General features: G+C 42.8%; 1 protein-coding gene across 3 annotated transcripts in view; it reads left to right on the top strand.

Annotated features, from left to right (window-relative positions):
- LOC146869374 (solute carrier family 12 member 6-like) overlaps nt 1-18,501 on the top strand; it is a 720,118-nt gene that overhangs the window by 288,305 nt on the left and 413,312 nt on the right. For all 3 annotated transcript variants that reach the window (XM_085599658.1, XM_085599660.1, XM_085599655.1), the window contains one exon: nt 4,272-4,326. In XM_085599658.1, the coding sequence (XP_085455784.1) occupies nt 4,272-4,326 (55 nt within the window). The remainder of the gene's footprint in view (nt 1-4,271; nt 4,327-18,501) is intronic.

Below are 18,501 nucleotides of genomic sequence, written 5' to 3' on the forward strand. Positions count from 1 at the left end.
AACATTGAAAAAAGTTTAGAGGCAATAAGAGGACTAAAGTAGCATCTGCTCACACCAGGTACCATCCTGGGCTGGTTCTGGGAAAGGGGAAATTTGCTTTTCCTCTCCTAAAAATAAACCAGCATTTGCAATGCAATAGGTCTCGCATTTACGCGAGTTTGAACTATTGACTTTGCAAATGACAATGCCTTTTATTGATCTTTTAAAAACAAAAATAAAAGGCATTGCCATTTGCAATGTTAATAGCTCAAACTCTTGTAAATGCGAGACCTATTGCATTTTTAATGCTTGTTTTTTTTTGCTGTGACTTGTCAAAGTCAGAACACTGTCTTAAGAGAAACTCTTCTGTCTATTTTTCAGTCGGCGAATTTACAGAAGCAAAATTCATTATATCCGCATTGTCTTCCCTCTTAGGGCAAGGATTACGTATATCAATACAGACACACTATGGTACCTTACACGAGAAAGTAATGTGTTCTATAAAGAGTGAAGATAGAAAGCCATACTTGGGGAATAAATCTAGTTTTTAATATGTTAAAGTTGCAGAAAAGAAAACCAGCATTGGCATAGCCAATAGGTCTCGCCTTGGGGACCTTATAAGTGTTTAGCCATGCAATGGTTTATATTGTTGCACCAAGGATATTGTGCTGCATAACTAAATACTTATAAGGTCCCAAAAGCGAGACCTATTGGCTATGCCAATGCTTGTTTAACGACATATCAGCTGCTAAGATAGACACTCTAGTAACTCCCAAGGAATGGCTGATCCACTTTGAACATATTTTTAACCCCAAAAAAGAGGACCCCACGACTGATGATAATAGTAACTTTATTTTAGTGGATACTGTCAAGATAGCACCCATCGCCCTAGACTAAATTAAAACTGCCCTAAACAAAAGCGCAAATGGTAAAGCTGCAGGACCAGACGGGGTTCCTATCGATATTTTTAAGTCTAGTATTGATTTTTGGTCCCTAATTTTAGTAAGCTTTTTAAATGCTACAATAGGAGGGGTGTTACCTGCAACTTGGGTGGAAAGCATTATTGTCCCTATTTTTAAAAAAAAGGTGATAGAGGGAACGCAAAATGCTACAGATATATATCCCTACCCAATTCAACATCGAAATTGATGGGCAGAATCATGCTAGAAAGATTAGAAAGCTGGGTTAATGAGGAGAATAATCTAATTGACGCCCAGTATGGATTCAGATGGGTATAGGGACGGTAGAGCAGTGCGTTGACCTCGAGTTATTGATAGGGAAATATACCCTTGCCAAAGAAGGTCAACTACATCTTTGTTTTGTTGACCTCACTAGCGCATTTGATCTAGTTAATCATGTAAAATGATGGCAATCGTTGCAAGGGATGGGTGCATCGCACAATATTATAATTTAATTATCACAAGTATATGCCCTTCTGACTTCAAGAGTCCGATACGGGCCAAAAGGTGAATGCACTTCCCATTTTAGAGTTACCTGTGAGATCAGACAAGGTTGCGTCCTTGCACCTCTTTTATTTTTTCCTAATATTAACAATGTTGACCTATCTTTGCCGAATTTTAATGCTGACGCCCCTAGAGTTGGTACACGTGTAAAGCCAGTACTCTTATATGTAGACAATGCAGTTATATTATCAAGGACTGCAAGGGCTTCAATGTTTAATTGAAAACTTCACGCAATTTATGATTGGAAAAGATTTAAAACTGAATCTTAGTAAACCTTTTGTCACGACTTGTGGGAAAAGTAAAATAAAGAGTAGGGACCATGATGTAGAAGGCTTACATATTGAAAGAATAACATTTTCATATTTAGGACGCCTCTTTAATAGGAATGGAACTTGGGGTGCACATATCGACCTATGCAAGTTAAAATGGATACGATCGAGTGAGGGTATTTTTTAGATTTTCAAAATAAATTGGTAACCAGCCAGTACAGGAAATCCTTACACTATATAGGAGTAAGTGTATCACAGGTACATGTTATGGAGCAGCACTATGGGGAAGGGCAAATACTTCTTTGCTGCAAATTCATGAAAATAAATTCCTAAGGAGGTTCTTAGCAATTCATAACTCAACTGCTTCATATCTAGTTCATAAGGAGCTATGTGTACCTTATATTAGCGATTACATTAGTACGGTAGCCCTGATGCTTTGGCACGGGATTTGGAGTAAGGTGGAGAGTAAATTCACTAAGGAAAGAATAATGGATTGCCTTGCCCTTGGTTACTGTAAAAAATATCCCTTGGCTACAGTATATTTATAATCTTTTAGTAGAGTGTAAGTTGTACATTGACTTTTACGACCCACAGCTCATCCAGGATTACATTAAAGGGGACCTAAAAATAAGGTTAGCAAATTCAAGGGAATTTGCAAGAGATGTAGGAGTAAGCTCAAAATCGAGTGTTAGATCATTCTGTGAAGGCCTGCTTTTGTCGGGTTTCCAATCATACCTCATCTCAATGAGAAATGTGCAACACAAATTTTATTTAACAAGGTTAAGGATGGGTACCTTAGATTACCAGATTGCATGCCCCAGAATGGGCAAGTGGAGTTATAATCTTCCAAACTTCCCTTGTGATGGAAAGTCTTCACAGACCACATTGCACTTTATACTTTTTTGTAATTTTTATCGGGACATCGGGAAATTTGTTTTACGACCTTTATTTATTGCTAACAAATTGTATTTTTTATAAATCCGCTTTTAATTATATCTGTAGCCTGGAAAACGAGAAAGTTTGCAATGCCGTAATTGTTTTTATACAAATGGCAATTGGAAAAAAAGGATAATTCTTATTTGGAAGCCTTGACATATGAAAATAACTAGATTCTTTAATATTTGGTTAAGGCTCTATATACTTATGCTGGAACATAGCCATTGCATCGTACTCTTGAGTCCTGCTCCCTAGAGCTTTGTTTACATAACTATTGTGATTAATAATTGAGAAACTTCTTACAATGAAGCACTATTATGCACTGCACTTTGTTTTGTGACTGCGAGTTCAAGTTTACATAATTATTGTGTTTTTTTAAGCAGATAAATGTTCCTACTTTTTAGCCTGAGTACTATGCACTGAACTGCTTTTAACAAGTTTATATAATTATTGCGATTAATAATGGAGTTGTTGCAAGCACAGAAAACCTCAAGATGGAGTATTATTATGCACTGAATTGTTTTTAATCGGCTCAAATAATTATTGCGATTAATAATGGAGACATTTTTTAGAATGCTTTTATGGTTGTATATTATATACCGAATAAAGCTGACTTGAATTGATTTTATAATTTTTGCAAGCCCATAGGTGTCTTAAAGACAAGAAGGGTATCAACTGCGAATAGGAGAGTGGCAATTTTTTGGTTTGCTAGAGAGGGAGCGTCCGCTGGGATGGCAGATAAAAATTCAACAACTTGGTTGATGTAAAGTGAAAACAAAGTTGGAGTCAGGACGCAACCCTGGCGAACCCCCGCTGTATTTTAATGGGATCGGTGATTTGTCCTTGGCTACCCCATCTTATCCTGGCAAAGTTCTCTTCGTGCAGCCTAATTAAAAGCGCCAGGATTCCCGGGAGCATGCCCTTCTCCCTAAGCACCCACCAAAGTTTGTCCCTGGGATCAAAGTCAAAAGCTGATTTTAAGTCTATGAACGCTATGTATAGGCTCCCCTTGCCCAGCAATACCACCTTCCAGTACAGCATGAGGAGGTGGAAGACCTGATCGATTGTACCAGTCCTCCCGCTTGGAGGAGAGAGAGAATATGATTCTCATCCATCCAGGCCTAGACCTTAGCTAACAGCGAGCGGCAGAAGACTTTTTGGACTCAATCGATCAGGCTGATTGGCCGATAGTTAGAGAGGTTGGCCCTATCACCATTTTTAAAGATAGGGATCACTTCGGCCCCCTTCCATGATTCCGGGATCCTCCCCCTGCCAGCAATGTCATTGGATAGTGTCGTTATATAAGTTGCCTATAAATGAAAGAAAAAGGGGACAAAAGAGGGAACAAACTATCTAAAGTGTCAAGAAAGAATTAAAGACTAAAAAGTAAAAACACTGAAGTTAAAAACTTTTCAAAGCTCTCAGACATTACTAACCTTTCATCTTCACTGTATTTCATAGTCTAAAAAGTGGTCTTCACTATAAAAAGGCATTTGTGCAGATTGTTTTAAATATTAGCAATGTTCCTTGACTGTAGGCTGGTGCACTGGCATTTTCCTGCAAAACAGGCATTACAGAGGCATCTGCTTTTGATTCATAATCATGCTATCCTTTTCTTTTCCAGACACTGCTGACTGCCATTTCTATGAGTGCCATAGCAACCAATGGAGTTGTGCCAGGTGAGCTGTGATTTCATACCCTTCTGTCCTTCTGTAAATGAGGAAGCCTGAAGTTGCTCATGGCCAAGTTACTCATCCATTAGCATGGTTTGACGGACCTGTGGTCCTCATATTTTATCCAGTTCTGTTTTTAGGTCTCGGCTAGCATGGCTGCGCACATGCGCAGCTCGCTCGGCGAGATTTCATGATTCTGAGGGAATTCTGTAAAGGGCTTCAAGCCCCGCCCCTCTTTCCCATTGGCTGGTGTCACCGTTTATGCTAAACGGTGGCCAGCCATTGGAAAAGAGCACTTTGTGACGTAGACTTTTCCATTTTTAAGACGGCCCACTTGGACGGGCTCGTCTGACTTCCTCCCGTTGCAAAAGGTTTCTTATCTTTATCGGGCCATGTGTTTCAAACGCATGGCCCCATAAAGACAAGCTCCGCTGCGTGTTTATTTTTGCATCTCGCTAAACCGTGGCTGCCTGGCGAGTGCGCACTCCAGCCATCATAACCCCTCTCCTCCACTACCCGACACCCCCGCAACCTCCCCCGTCTCAGAAAACGCAACCGACGATAGTAAATTTTGCTGCTGCAAAACCGGGATCGCAGGCAGCTCTGCCAATGCACCTCACTCCACTGCGTATTGCTACAGTTATACCAATATTTCTCACACGGAATGTGGCTCTTCTTGCAACGTTCACTAGTGTTTTCTACTATTTATATAATGTGTAACGTAGAAAACAGAAATAGCTCAGCACACAACTCAAATTCATGTATTATAGACAGAAATATATGTCAAAGTCAATAAACAAACAGCTATGTAATATATCCCCAAAGATTCACGGTAAACTTCAGTATCTTGATGATTAATTTTTCTTTATTTAGTTGTTCAAGTTATTCTGATTTAAAAGTACAGCATACAATTCATGGGGGATATATCACAACCTGTTTGTTTATTGACTTTGACATATATTTCTGTCTATAATACATGAATTTGAGTTGTGTGCTGAGCTATTTCTCTTTTCTACATTTTTTGGGTGACACCAAATATTAGGGACGCATGAAGGTCACGTCCCTGGCTCTTTGCACCACATTTTTGTTTATTTACACTATTACACTAGCTTGATTGGTGCAGGTTTTCTAGTGCCCTGATCTTCTCTCTGCTGTTTTGTATTACATAATGTGTAACGTAACTGGCGCTCATGTAAAGCTCTCTGCCTGGCGAGCGCTTGTTTCCCACAGTCCCCGGGCAGCGCACCGGGGGCCGGGGTCGGTTGAAAACTCTGCCCCAGGATCCCGCTGGGCTCACTGCTAGGAGCAGGGCGAGCCTGAAAATCCCAGCGCCCCCTCTGCGTGGACTGTAAACTGTGTGACAGGGGAGTTACAGGCCCGACCACCACCATGTACCTATCACCATGACGATTTGCGTGATATTCATTAAAAGGCGACTATGCATAGAATGAATCCACATGGAATGTATTTACACCGCTAGTGAAGCTCTGACGTGTCTGATGCCCTACCGTGCCTAATCCCGGCGCCCCCGCCGGTGGGTACTCTCCAAGAAGACACCCTTGTCATTTATTTATACAAACATGGGTAGCTATCGACGGGCACATTTAATATATACGCACACCAAGCCATTCAAAGGGGATTCGACAAAAATTCGACCAAACTATGCAAGAAACCCCCCTCAAGGTTAATAAAAAACACATCCACCCCCGGATGTGTAATACTTTTTATTTTACTCTCTGGAAAGGAGACAAACCTCACTTGAGAGTCACAGCGTGCTCCTGGCTGAGCCCAATGCTGTGTTACACCCACCAGTGCCCGCCGATTGCCTCACACCTCTGTGTTGTATTCCACCAGCTAGTGCGAATGCTATGACACTCTCTAGCCCATGTGCACTGTAACACCACCCCGTTAATATGTCATGCCACACTTGCCTTCGCACGGGTTATATTGCCCCATCTAACGTGCCTTCCTCGATGTGTATGTTATAACGCACAGCGCTATGCCATACATATTACAATCTGGGATCCATATCTTTGTCACAGTGCATATGCAACGTTACACTCCCCAGCACATATTTTATATTACAGCTTTAGAGACTAGTTATGTTACACAACACTGCCCTGTGCATATTACACTCCAAGGCGCATATCGCATAGCACACGCTAGTGCCTGTGCTATCTCGCGCTCTCCAATGAATCAGTCATTGCGCACAATGTATTGCATATTATATTTCACGCCCCGCTTCATCTTATATCACACTTTTTGGTGCACAGTTTATACCATATACTACATCTAGTTTTCATTTTCAATCGTGCTCTCAGGACTATGTTCTATATAACACTGCGTCCACCTACCCTTTTCACGGGCATTACATTTTGCGATGGGGGTGGAGGGTCAGGGGGTGTTTCTGCCAAGTGAGCCCGGAGTCACAGTCACAAACGTCCTCTTCTTCCTGAATAAAAGTGAGATTATGCTGCATACTTGTTCATGTTTTAAGTAGTTCACACAGACACGCATTTTAAAAACAATAAAGTTCCTAATACCCACCTTCTCTGAACAGTTAGCCTGCTGCCCCATCCACCTCCTCCCTATCCTCTGTTGTCTGAATCCATGGACTAGCCTCCTCCCTCCTGCCATGCATGGTCTGATGTGCTGCCACTGCCCTCCATTTAGCATGATGTACCAGTCCACTCCTCCTGCCCTCCATTGCCCAATAATATGGCCCATCATTGACCTCCTGCTTAGCCTCTGTGCTTAGCTTGCTGCCCCTATTCTCCTTCCCCCTGCCCTCCGATGTCTTTGTGCATGCCCCTGCTCCATCCTTTTTGCCCACTATGTTCCATGGACCTGCCACTCCTATCTACTCTCAGTGTTCTGTTGAGCTGCCACTCCCCTCCCACCTGCCTAGCATTGTCAGATGACTGTAACCTGTCCCTGCCACCTCCACCCTGCCTGTCCACATGCCATGCCCCTATACCCTTCCTCCTGTCCTCCATGGTCCATTTTACTGCCACACCCTTCTGCCCTCCCTGATCTGTTGTGCTGCAACTGCTCCTCCTGCCTGCCCCACGCGGTCTGTTGTGAGGCCCCTTCCCCTGAACTCTCTTGTCTGTGCCCAGGTCCTGACCCTCCCTTCTATCCTCCATGGTCCTTTGTGCATACCCCTGCACCCTCCTTCTTGCCCATCATAGCCATTGTGCTGCCACTAACCCTCCTGCTTGCCATGCATGGTCTTCTGTGCTGCCATGGCCCCTCCCACCTTCCCTGTGTGGTCAGCTTGCTGCCCCTGACCCCCTCCCACCTTCCCTCCATGGTCTGTGTTTATGCCACCATAGTCTCATTGTTGCTCTCCATGGTGTGTCTTGTTTCTAGTGCCCATCCTGCCTGACCTCCAAGGTCATCTTGCTGCTCCTGCCCTGCCACCTTGCCTCCAGCCCTCTGTTTCCATGTGCAGACCCCCTATTCCCTCCCTCCTGGCTTGTCTGTTCCATTGTAATGCCCCTGATCCGTCCCTCCTGCCCTTTATGGTCTGTTATGCTGAAGCTTTCTCTCCTGTCTGTCCATTATGGTCAGCTAGCTACCATTGCCTCTTTCCCATCTGTTCTCTGTTGTCCATGTGCATGGTCCTGTCCCCTCCCTATTGCTTTCTATGGATTGTTGTGCTGCACTCCCGTCCCGCATGCGCTGTGTGGTGTATTGTGCTGCTGCAAACCCTGATGCCTGCCCTGTAGGGTCAGTTTGGTGCACCTCTCCATGTCCCTCCTGTCCTCTGTTATCCGAGTCCATGTCCCTACCGCAATTCCTCCTGCCTACCATGATTCAATGTACCATACTTGCAAACATTTTGAACTTGGTAAGAGGGAGATTTTGAAAAAAAACTGGGGTATTGATTTTCCCCTTTGAGTTACATTGAAAAAGAGGAGATTGTAGACAGGAGACAGATCAAATAAAGCCCATTTGAGCTTAAAAACATTGGACGTTTCCTGGCTGAAACGGGTCTGTTGGCATGTATGGTTGTACTACCACTGCCTCTTCCTTCTGACCACAATGGTCTATTATATTGCCACAGCCTCTCTTGCCAGTCCTGTATTGTTGGTTTGTTGCCCCTGCCCCCCTTTCCACTGCCCTCCATAGTCTGTTGTGCTGCCACTGCCCTTCCTGCCTGCCCAGTGTGGTCAAATTGTTGCCTCTGCGCACTCCTACCTGCCTTCAATTTTCAGAGTCTGTGCCCCTGGCCTCTGCCTCTCAACAGTATCCCAATGAACAGCTAGATTGCTAACATTCTATATTTATTACAAAAGTGTGGAACGCCTGACGTCATCTTGATGTAATCAAAACTGTAATACCTAGAGTATTTCCTTTAGAAATTACATATATGAGAGGGTCTTATTTGCATCAAAATTATGGTTAGTGCTCTAAAAAACTAAAATGAGGACATATTTTCTGAGTTTTTAAATAGCGACAAAGAACTTTTAAATTATTTGTGATCTTTGTTTTTTTATCCAGTTGACCACTTGATTTAATGTTGCACCTTGGCGAGAGGATGTGGTGTTACTTCCAGAGCTGCAGACTTTGCAACTGGGGAACCAGGTTGGAGTTTCTGCTTCAGCTCAACATTCTGTGATTGTGGTCAAATCACTTAATCTCCCCATGTCTACAACCAAAATGAATTTGATCTTGTGCGATGTAACCAATGCTCATGTAAAGCATTCCAATACCTGACAAATCTGCACTATATAAAACTGCAAATAGACAAAAAATAAGTGTTTTGCACACTTCTGTCATTGGGCTACATGTGGGCTACATCTGGGTGATATTTGGGCTACATTTGGGCTCTTTTGTCTCCGGTGGCCATCTTGGGAGATTTATTTGTTATGAAGTTTCCTAATTTCCTCATTTACTGCAGTCTCCTCAGTAGGAAATGCTTTCAGTTTTTTACTTTGATTCCATCATGAAGGTATTCAGATATGTCACACATTTGCCATAAATTCTGAATGTTAGCACTCTAGTTGCTCATTAGATCACTGTAGTAAAGCTACTGCTCACCACGGAAGTCTGCTGCTGGTATTAAAAGTGCATGTTTCAGTCTGCATGTCAGAATTTGTTTATGAAATAGAAGAGGATTTGAGAAGTCAAAATGTGCCTAATTTTTCTTTCTGCAGAACTAATAATAATTTATATGGCAAAATGCACCCCCTCATTTTTTTCTTTTGTAAATTAAATGTTTGAAGTGTTACCACTTTATTCCAATCAAGATGGCTTCAGGTGTGCCATACTTTTGTCATAAGTAAGACTGTTAGCGCTCTAGTTGTTCGTTAGAACACTCTGGGACAGTCTGTCATTGGGCTATACTTGGGCTACATCTGGGTAATATTTGGGCTACATTTGGGCTCTTTTGTCTCTGGTGGCCATCTTGGGAGATTTTTTTTATTTTGAAGTTTCCTAATTTCCTCATTTACTGCAGTCTCCTCAGTAGGAAATACTTTCAGTTTTTTACTTTGATTCCATCAAGAAGGCATTCAGATGTGTCACACATTTGCCATAAATTCAGAATGTTAGCACTCTAGTTGCTTATTAGATCACTGAAGTAAAGCTACTGCTCACCAGGGAAGTCTGCTGCTGGTATTGAAAGTGCATGTTTCAGTCTGCATGTCAGAATTTTTTAATGAAATAGAAGAGGATTTGAGAAGTCACTCAGAATGTGCCCTAATATTTCTTTCTGCAGCACTAATCATACTTTCTATGGCAAAATGAACCCCCTCATTTTGTTCCTTTTTAAATTAAATGTTTTAAGAATTGCCACTTTATTCCAACCAAGATGGCTTCAGGTGTGCCATACGTTTGTCATAAGTAGGACTGTTAGCGCTCTAGTTGTTCTTTAGAACACTCAGGGAAGCTGCAGTAGAACACAAAGGAATCAACTGACAGTCTTTGCCCTTGTTGGATGTACATGTTTTACTGAGAATGTCAGACTTCATTCTCACATGACTGAGAAAGATAATGTGAATTTACAGAAAATATGCTCTCAGTTAGCTTATAGATCACCTTCCAAACCTCTGTGGGAAAAGCATGAGAAAATAGTTTTCTCTCAAACATGATTCATGATATCACAGCAGAAGGCTTTTTCACATGGTAAAATCACCTTAGAACACACCACAATTCCTAAAATGAGCATGGTACCATCAACAAATGATTTATAATGTAACTAAAGTCTTAAAACCTTCTATTAACTGCAATGCTTTTTAAAGAGGTGCTATCATGTATATTGGTCCCAAGATGGCTGCCAACACTTCTTGGATGAAGTGCTGACAGCCAATCAGATCTCATGATGAGATGTGTGGTTAGGCTCCGCCCAGATATATATGTGATTTTACTTTTGATTTTCTCAGGAACCTACTGAACAGATTTACACCATTTAAGCAAAAGGCACATGCCTGACCTGAGGACTACCTCTTTGCCAAATTTCAAGTAATTCTGTTCAGCCGTTCGGGCTGTACCTTCGACTAAAGGTCCTATGGGAAAATGCATGGGGAAAACGTGTTTTGGGACCCCCCTTTTTTCTCAGCCCCCGCTTGACGAATCACCCCGAGACTTTCAGGGTAGGAGCCGAGCGGAGCGCCCCATTACTTTTGAAAATTTCACGAAGATAAGTCAACCGGCGCCAAAGTTATTCAAAATAGAATTTTCAGATTTCCTATGGGAACTCGGTCCTAACTATAACTATCTACTGGCGACCGCCAGTAGATAATATATATATATATATATATATTCACTGAAAAAACCATAGGCTTTACAGACGTTATAGTTGGGAATTAGCATTTAAAAAACCTTTGAAATACACAAATAAAAACATAGGTTTCAGGGACATTATAGTTAGTTTTGACATTTGACTCATATAAAAGCTGAGAAATTCGCCTGTTATAGTTAGTTGAGCTAACTATAACTCGCGCGCCTGCAATGCACTGCTGATGGTGTCGCACATTGCATCACTCATGACATGGTCAGTGACATCACTGATGACATCTCAAATGACATCACTCATGACATCATCCAGTGAATGTATGTTTCTGTAAAGTTGAAATATTTTTGATATATATCTATGCCAAGGTGTATTGAAGAATGAATGCATTTACAAGTACCTGAAGGAATTATTTAGTAGGTGCGTGACTGACTGTATAGGCGAGTGATTGAACGTGTCTTAATGAATGCATGGGTTAGTGACTACACTGTGTAAAAGTCTGTATTAGTCTCTTAGTTGGTGTGTAAGCAACTGCATGGGTTGCTGAATAGGTACATGAGTATCTATATGGGTTAATGATTTGTTGTCGGAGTATCTGCATGCGTCCGAGTGTCTGTATGGGTGGGTGGGGGGTGTATGACTCTGTGCATAGATGTCTGAGTGGGTGATTCACTGGTTGTATGGATTCAAAAGCGCATCTGGGAAGGACTGTTTGGATAAGTTACTGTGTGTATGCGTGTGTTGTTGAGTGAATGAATGTCTCAGTGGTATATGTTTTAAGGCACTATGGGCCATATGTACGTAGCCTAATACCGGTCGGTAACGGCCGATTTTCGGTAATTATACCGTTACCGACCGGTATTTAGGCTTTTGACATGTAGGGGGCTCATTGCTGTATTCGGTAATTTACCGAATCGGTAAAATTACCGAATCGGTAATTTTACCGATTCGGTAAATACCGAATACAGAAATGAGATGTAGGGGAGTGTGTGGTGGGTGTGGGGATTCGTTATTTACCACCAACTGTAAGTTGGTGGTAAATGACAAATGACTCGGGAAATGCATTTTTTGGCCCTTAGATGTGTGCAATGTGGCAGACACACATGCCCTCAGGGCATGTATGTGTGCCACATGTGCACACATGCAGAAATCAGGGGTGCAACAGGGTGTCAATGTGACACCCTGCCACCCTTGATTGAGCTCCCCCCATTACCGATTCGGTATTTACCGATTCGGTAATGGTAACTGGCTTCCCATTGATTCCTATGGGCCTCCTGGCCCATAGGAATCAATGAGATACATGTTACCATTACCGAATCGGTAAATACCGATTCTAAAATACCGACACTTACCGAATCGGTATTTTTTTACCTACATTACATTTACCGATTCATAAATACTGAATCGGTATGATTCGGTATTTATGAAGTGGTAAATGTAATTTACCTACATAAGGCCCTATATGTGAGTGTTGGAGTATATAAATGACTATACATGAGAGTAGCTTATTTGAAGAGTTTGTGTATAAATGAGTGTCTGCTTGTATCAGTAATTGGATAAGACAGTAAATATGTGTTAGTATCTCTATAAATAAGTGATATGGTGTGTCTATAAATAACGGACTTGGTGTGTATAACTGTATACATGAGTAAATGGATATGTGATTGATTCTTTGCATTACTGACTAGGTGTGTGAGTAACTCTATAGATGAGCTGCGGAGTGTGACTGCATGTATAGATGTATGAGTGCATATTATACTACTGATTGATGAGTAACTGTATAAGTGACTGGATGTGTGTGTAGACCTAGGAAACAGTGAGTGGTATGTAGTATATGGCATTGTTGTGTGTATAGTTTCAAAAATTGTAGTCTGCATTTTAGTATGGGTGTATCAGTTTATATTAGGGCATCAGTATGTGCATCAGATTATCACGTGGATGATGACATCAGTGATGTCATTTGAGATGTCATCAGTGATGTCACTGACCATGTCATGAGTGATGTAATTTGTGACATCATCAGCAGTGCATTGCGGGCGCGTGAGTTATAGTTAGCTCAACTAACTATTACAGGCAAATTTCTCTGGTTTTATAGAAGTCAAATGTCCAACTAACTATAATGTCCCTGAAACCTAGGGTTTTTTAGTGAATTTCAAAGGTTTTTTTAAATGCTAATTCCTAACTATAACGTCTGTAAAACCTATGGTTTGTTCAGTGAATTTCAAAGGTTTTTTAAATGTTAATTTCCTATTTTAATGTTTATAAAACCTATATTTTTTCTATTTTTTTGTAATATTTTGGAACTCTATTATACTTCTTTTTTTTACTTTAAAAATTAAGTAGTGTTTTATATCTTCCTTAAAAAATATGTATATCTTTTTTTATTTTTTTATTTAGAAAACTGCACTCCCATACCGGTAGTGTACCAAGCTCCATCACCACGCGAATCCTATCTGCCATTTTGCTAAACTCGTAAAGGATGCGCATTTTGTATCCGACGGATCCGTGGCACCGCAACCCGTTCAACATCATATACGTATGAGTTCGTGCCAGTGGCTACATAGGTATCCGACTGGTACACAGTATCAAGCCACGCGTTACGTCATGTACGTATGGGGTCGCATCGCTGTGCGTTGCGTATGCGACGAGTGCACGCTGCTAGGACCTGTTACGTCATAGACGTATAGTGTCGTGCCGGGTACGCCTTTCCCTCGTTTTTTTTTTATATGTCTCAAAACTATATCTAAATAACTTTAAACTGTATATGAGAGCAAGCGATAATCTAAAATATTTTAAACATTTATATATTTCTAACTGTAATAAACTTATATTATGATAATATTTTCTCAAAATCTTGTAGGGTGCGGCCTCCTTGCACCCTCGATGCGCGATTGCCATGTGACCTTAAAAAAAAAAAAGCATTTGATTAGTTCATAACATTTCACATTGTAACAGTTGGAGGACCCCACCCATTTTAGTCATGCTCTCTACAGCGTTTGATGAGACACACCCCTTCTGCTTAGAGATCTTTTTTGAAAGGTTTCTTTGCTGTGTGCACCTATCTTCTACTACACACAACGATCATCTTGATCAATATTCATGGTCTGTACATTAGCCTTCCATGTGTGATGGCCATGCATCTCAAACGTTACATCAAAAATCAAATGTGTGTTACACGATGCCCCTGGTGTGTGTGTGTGCACATTATTGTGCTGCCTTTCAACCTGGGTATTGCTGGCCCGAAGGGGTATCATCAGCCACGGGCAGAGTGCACATCCTAGATCACATGTGACAAACAGTAAACAGTAATGTGTACATTTGTATTGCTGTATTCTCTGTTGTCAGGCTTTACCAGTATAGTAGTGTCATATGTGAGACTTTCAGATTCACGTTTGGCATGCATTGCTTAACTATAATGATTGTTATCACTATTTATGACGTAGCCTCACTGCTGATCCTCCCTCCATCCGATCACATTCACATGTGTGCGCTTCGCGATAGCAACACTTTCAATAATACCGCACACCATTGACATGAGTGTCTGCGCATATCCACAACCTTGACAACGACATGTGATGTTGGCCATTGAATTTTTCGAACAGCATCTCATTAGTGATAGTTGCCGCCCTCCTGGTACATGCTACATTAATATAAATTCCGCATTCTGCAACGTCAAAACTGCAACAGAAACACACATAAGTACACTTCCTGGCCAGGCAGGAACTGAACAACGCCCAGGTCCCCGGAACTATTATTCACACCCCTACGCTCGTCTGGCGTACGCAAGCCCAGCCCACTTTGCATACGTATAAATAGGATAACGACGACGCCACATGTCCCAGTTATTCTACACTGCCTCAGGTGATATGGCCGCATCCACCTCGCATATCACAGTGCGCAATAAAAAAAGCGCTCCATAAGGCGTACACCATCGTCGCAATCAACACTGCACCTGAATTGTGAACACTGCCGCCCGTCGTGTTTGGACACACAACAATGACAGCAGGTGAGCAGTGGGCCCTGGGTGCACAGAGGCTGCAATTGAGCACGATGCTACGGGAGGGGTGGGGTGCATCAGCCTGGGTGCGCAGGTACAAACAAGCGATATTGCCCTGCTTAATAATGTGTTCTCTGACCTCATTCAGTCACATGTCTGTCTCATTTTAAGGATCTGCTGGACCGTACTGTAGGCCTGAGCCAGCGGGCAGCGCTGACCTACAGACACGTGTTGAGCGCAGTGCTGCGGGAGGGGTGGGGTGCATCAGCCTGTGTCCAAAGGTGCGAACAACCGATGTTACCCTGCGTGCCGATGTGATCTCTGACCTCATTCAGTCACATCTGTCTCATTTTAAGGACCTGCTGGACCGTACTGTAGGCCTGAGCCAGCAGGCAACGCTGCCCTACAGACACGTGGCGTTGGCTTTTGGGGCACTGTAGTGAGCTGATTACTAAGTGTACATGCACACAGGCTTGCGCCACTACATTACATCCACACATTATGCTTCTACCATGCGCTCTGTTCCTTTGTATGTGAACGTTGGCATAACATATTATTATTTAACCTTGTGTGTTCTCGTGCACTCCAACTCCTCTTTGAACCACGATTACCACTAACAGTTCAAAGATCGTGCTTCAAGAAGGAAGGATGCACTCAACTGGTGTTCTCTATTAACGTTGAAAGAAACCTTCATTTACCTCAAGACGTTTCCAACATATTTTTTGTCCCTTTTCAGACACTGGGTTAGTGGAGCCAAAATGGGCAGAGCGGGTGCTCACCCCGTGATGATGCCCTTGGCATTCTGACGCCTTCCACCGTAGTATCAAGACACCGTCCCTGACCAGAGACCTGCTGGTCCACCCTGATAGCGGCACCCCGGAGTTGGAGCTCGCACTGGCACGTCCTTGGACACACCGGTTGTGGCAGGTGAGCAGTCAAGCCTCAGCGCGCAGGAGCTGCAAGTGAGCACAGGACAGAGAAAGGGGCTGGGGAGCAGCAGCCTGGGTGCACGGGTGCAGGCAAGCGATGTTCCCATAGATAAGAATGTAATCTCTGGCCTCATTCATATCTATGTTTCATTTTAAGGACTTGCTGGACCGCACTCTTTCTCGCGGACCCCAGCGTCCCAGACACACGGGTGACGGGAGGTGAACAGTGAGGGCTGGGTGCAGTAGGCCGGCGCTCTGTCTCCTCCTCTTGTTCTTTTCACTCTCCCTCCCATTCTCCCTTCCACCCACTCGCTCTCTGTCCCATTCTTACTTTCCTCCGTTCATTCTCACTACCTTTCTTTTTCTCTTAGACATGGCACACATACTTATGTTTCTTTTTTGTCTTGCAGGTTTTGTACGCTGCTTCCGGAGTAGTCCCACCCACTTCTTTCATGTTTTACTGTTGTTCGAATAAACTTACATTTCCATTTATTTGTGTTGCGTTAATAAAAGTTATTTATTTTTACCAATAAATAACTGAGTTTATGGGTCTTTTTTTTCTGACAACACTTGTCTGTAGTGTAAAAATCGGCGGTTGATAGTAGGTTATAAGGAAACTTTTGTTTAATTTTCCGGTGCACCTACCAAATATAAACCAACAGACTATTACATAAGTGAAGCCTGGGTAATTGTACAACGGGAAGAGTTCTAGGAGTGTATCACTTTATAACACCATGAGTACTGCCCGTGTGATTTCAGAACCAATAAGGCACTGCCTAGGGCCAACGAGGCATCAAGGACTGGCGAGGCCCACCCTACATATTTAAATAAAGCCCCGGAGGTTGCCGATCCCCATTCTCTAGTTGGCCTCGAAGCCCCCAGAACAATTCGTAAACAATACCCCGGGGAGGTGTCGATCCCCTAGTCTGCGAAACGTCTCTGTGCCCTCCCGCAACTTATTTACATGTGAGATTAAGATCCCCAGTGCTGCAGAGACCCCGCAATATAATAATAGGATTTGCCCCGGAACATTACCCACTAGTGGGCATATTTAAATGAACGGGTGAGACCCCACTTCATTTTTTTTCTTCTCTATTTTTACCATCCGGTTCCACTTTATTGAAACGATACGAGGTTTTCCTCCTCTCGCTCCGAGGCAAACAAGAATTTACTATCACAGGGTGCAAGCAATGCTCCCGCCCTGTAATAGCATACATTAATGTCCCGCGCTTGCACACCCCGGGACATTGTATGACCTGCGCCTGGGAGGTGGCGATCCATTGTTTAATGCATTACTACAGAATTAGTATAAACGCATACTGACACTACTTGCACACGTGTGGTACAGCAACCAGAGTGTAGTGACGAGGCAGAGGAATCCCAAAATCAAAAAAAATAAATCCTACCAGAGGTAGGATCACATAGTTTAATCAGCCGATGACCCTGGGATGAGTAGAAACAGATTCACCAAGAAAACGGGTCTTCAGCACACGACCCTGGGATGAGTAGAAACAGATTCACCAAGATGCACAAAATCTTGGTGAGTGCTGCCTTCTTTTCACCTTCTCCCGCTCGTCGCCAAATTTATGTAGTGAACAGGAAGACCGCAGTGGATCCGATAAGTAGATTTATTGCAGGAAAAGACAGCCACCAACAGGACCAGACACCAAGGCATCCGTCTTCTCCAGCACCATGTACAAACTCCCCAAGATTCCCCTCATAACAGCCCTATATTCTAACATTACATACTTACATTTTACTATCATTACATACTAACATTGTACTATGACTTGCATTGAAATAGTACACAGAGCACATCACTTTACAGCAATGAGCTCACGGTTTAGTCCCCGAGTCTTCAGACTAGTAGGGGTGAGTAGTTTGCTTCCCACTCCCTGTATAGTATAAACGCATACTAACACTACTTACAGTTATACTACAGCGGCCAGTATGCTACAGCGCCCACAGCCCATCACTTTACAACAATCAGCTCGGTTTGATCCCCGAATCTTCACACCTGTAGGCGTAGTAATTCGCTTCCCACGTCCTGTATAATATAAATGCATGGTAGAGCTCAGTAGTTCGCTTCCCACTCCCTGTATCGTATAAACGCCTACTAACACTATTTCCACAGGTATCCCACAAACACCACAGCACATCACTTTACAGCAATGACCTCCCGGTTTAGGCTCTAGGTTTCATACCAGACTGTAGCAGCATCTCATCTCAGCACCATGTCACTCTGAGCAACACCGGTAGGTGTAACTACTTCGCTTCACACTCCCTCACAGAGGTTACAGTGCTCCTATCCTCCTGTTTCCTACTCTTTTCGCCCTTTTTCCCCCCTTACTCGCTTCAATGGAATCACAAAATGGTGGCCAACACTTCCTAGTTACAGCCGCTCGCAGCGCTCACAACCAATAAGCAGCAAGGTCGTGCTCGTAACGCCTCAGCCCATCAGATGGCAGACTTCCCAAATATCGATATCTGTAAATTTCGATATTTCTCAAAAACTA

Source organism: Triturus cristatus, chromosome 1_1 (genome assembly GCF_964204655.1).
Source record: "Triturus cristatus chromosome 1_1, aTriCri1.1, whole genome shotgun sequence".
NCBI lineage: Eukaryota > Metazoa > Chordata > Amphibia > Caudata > Salamandridae > Triturus > Triturus cristatus.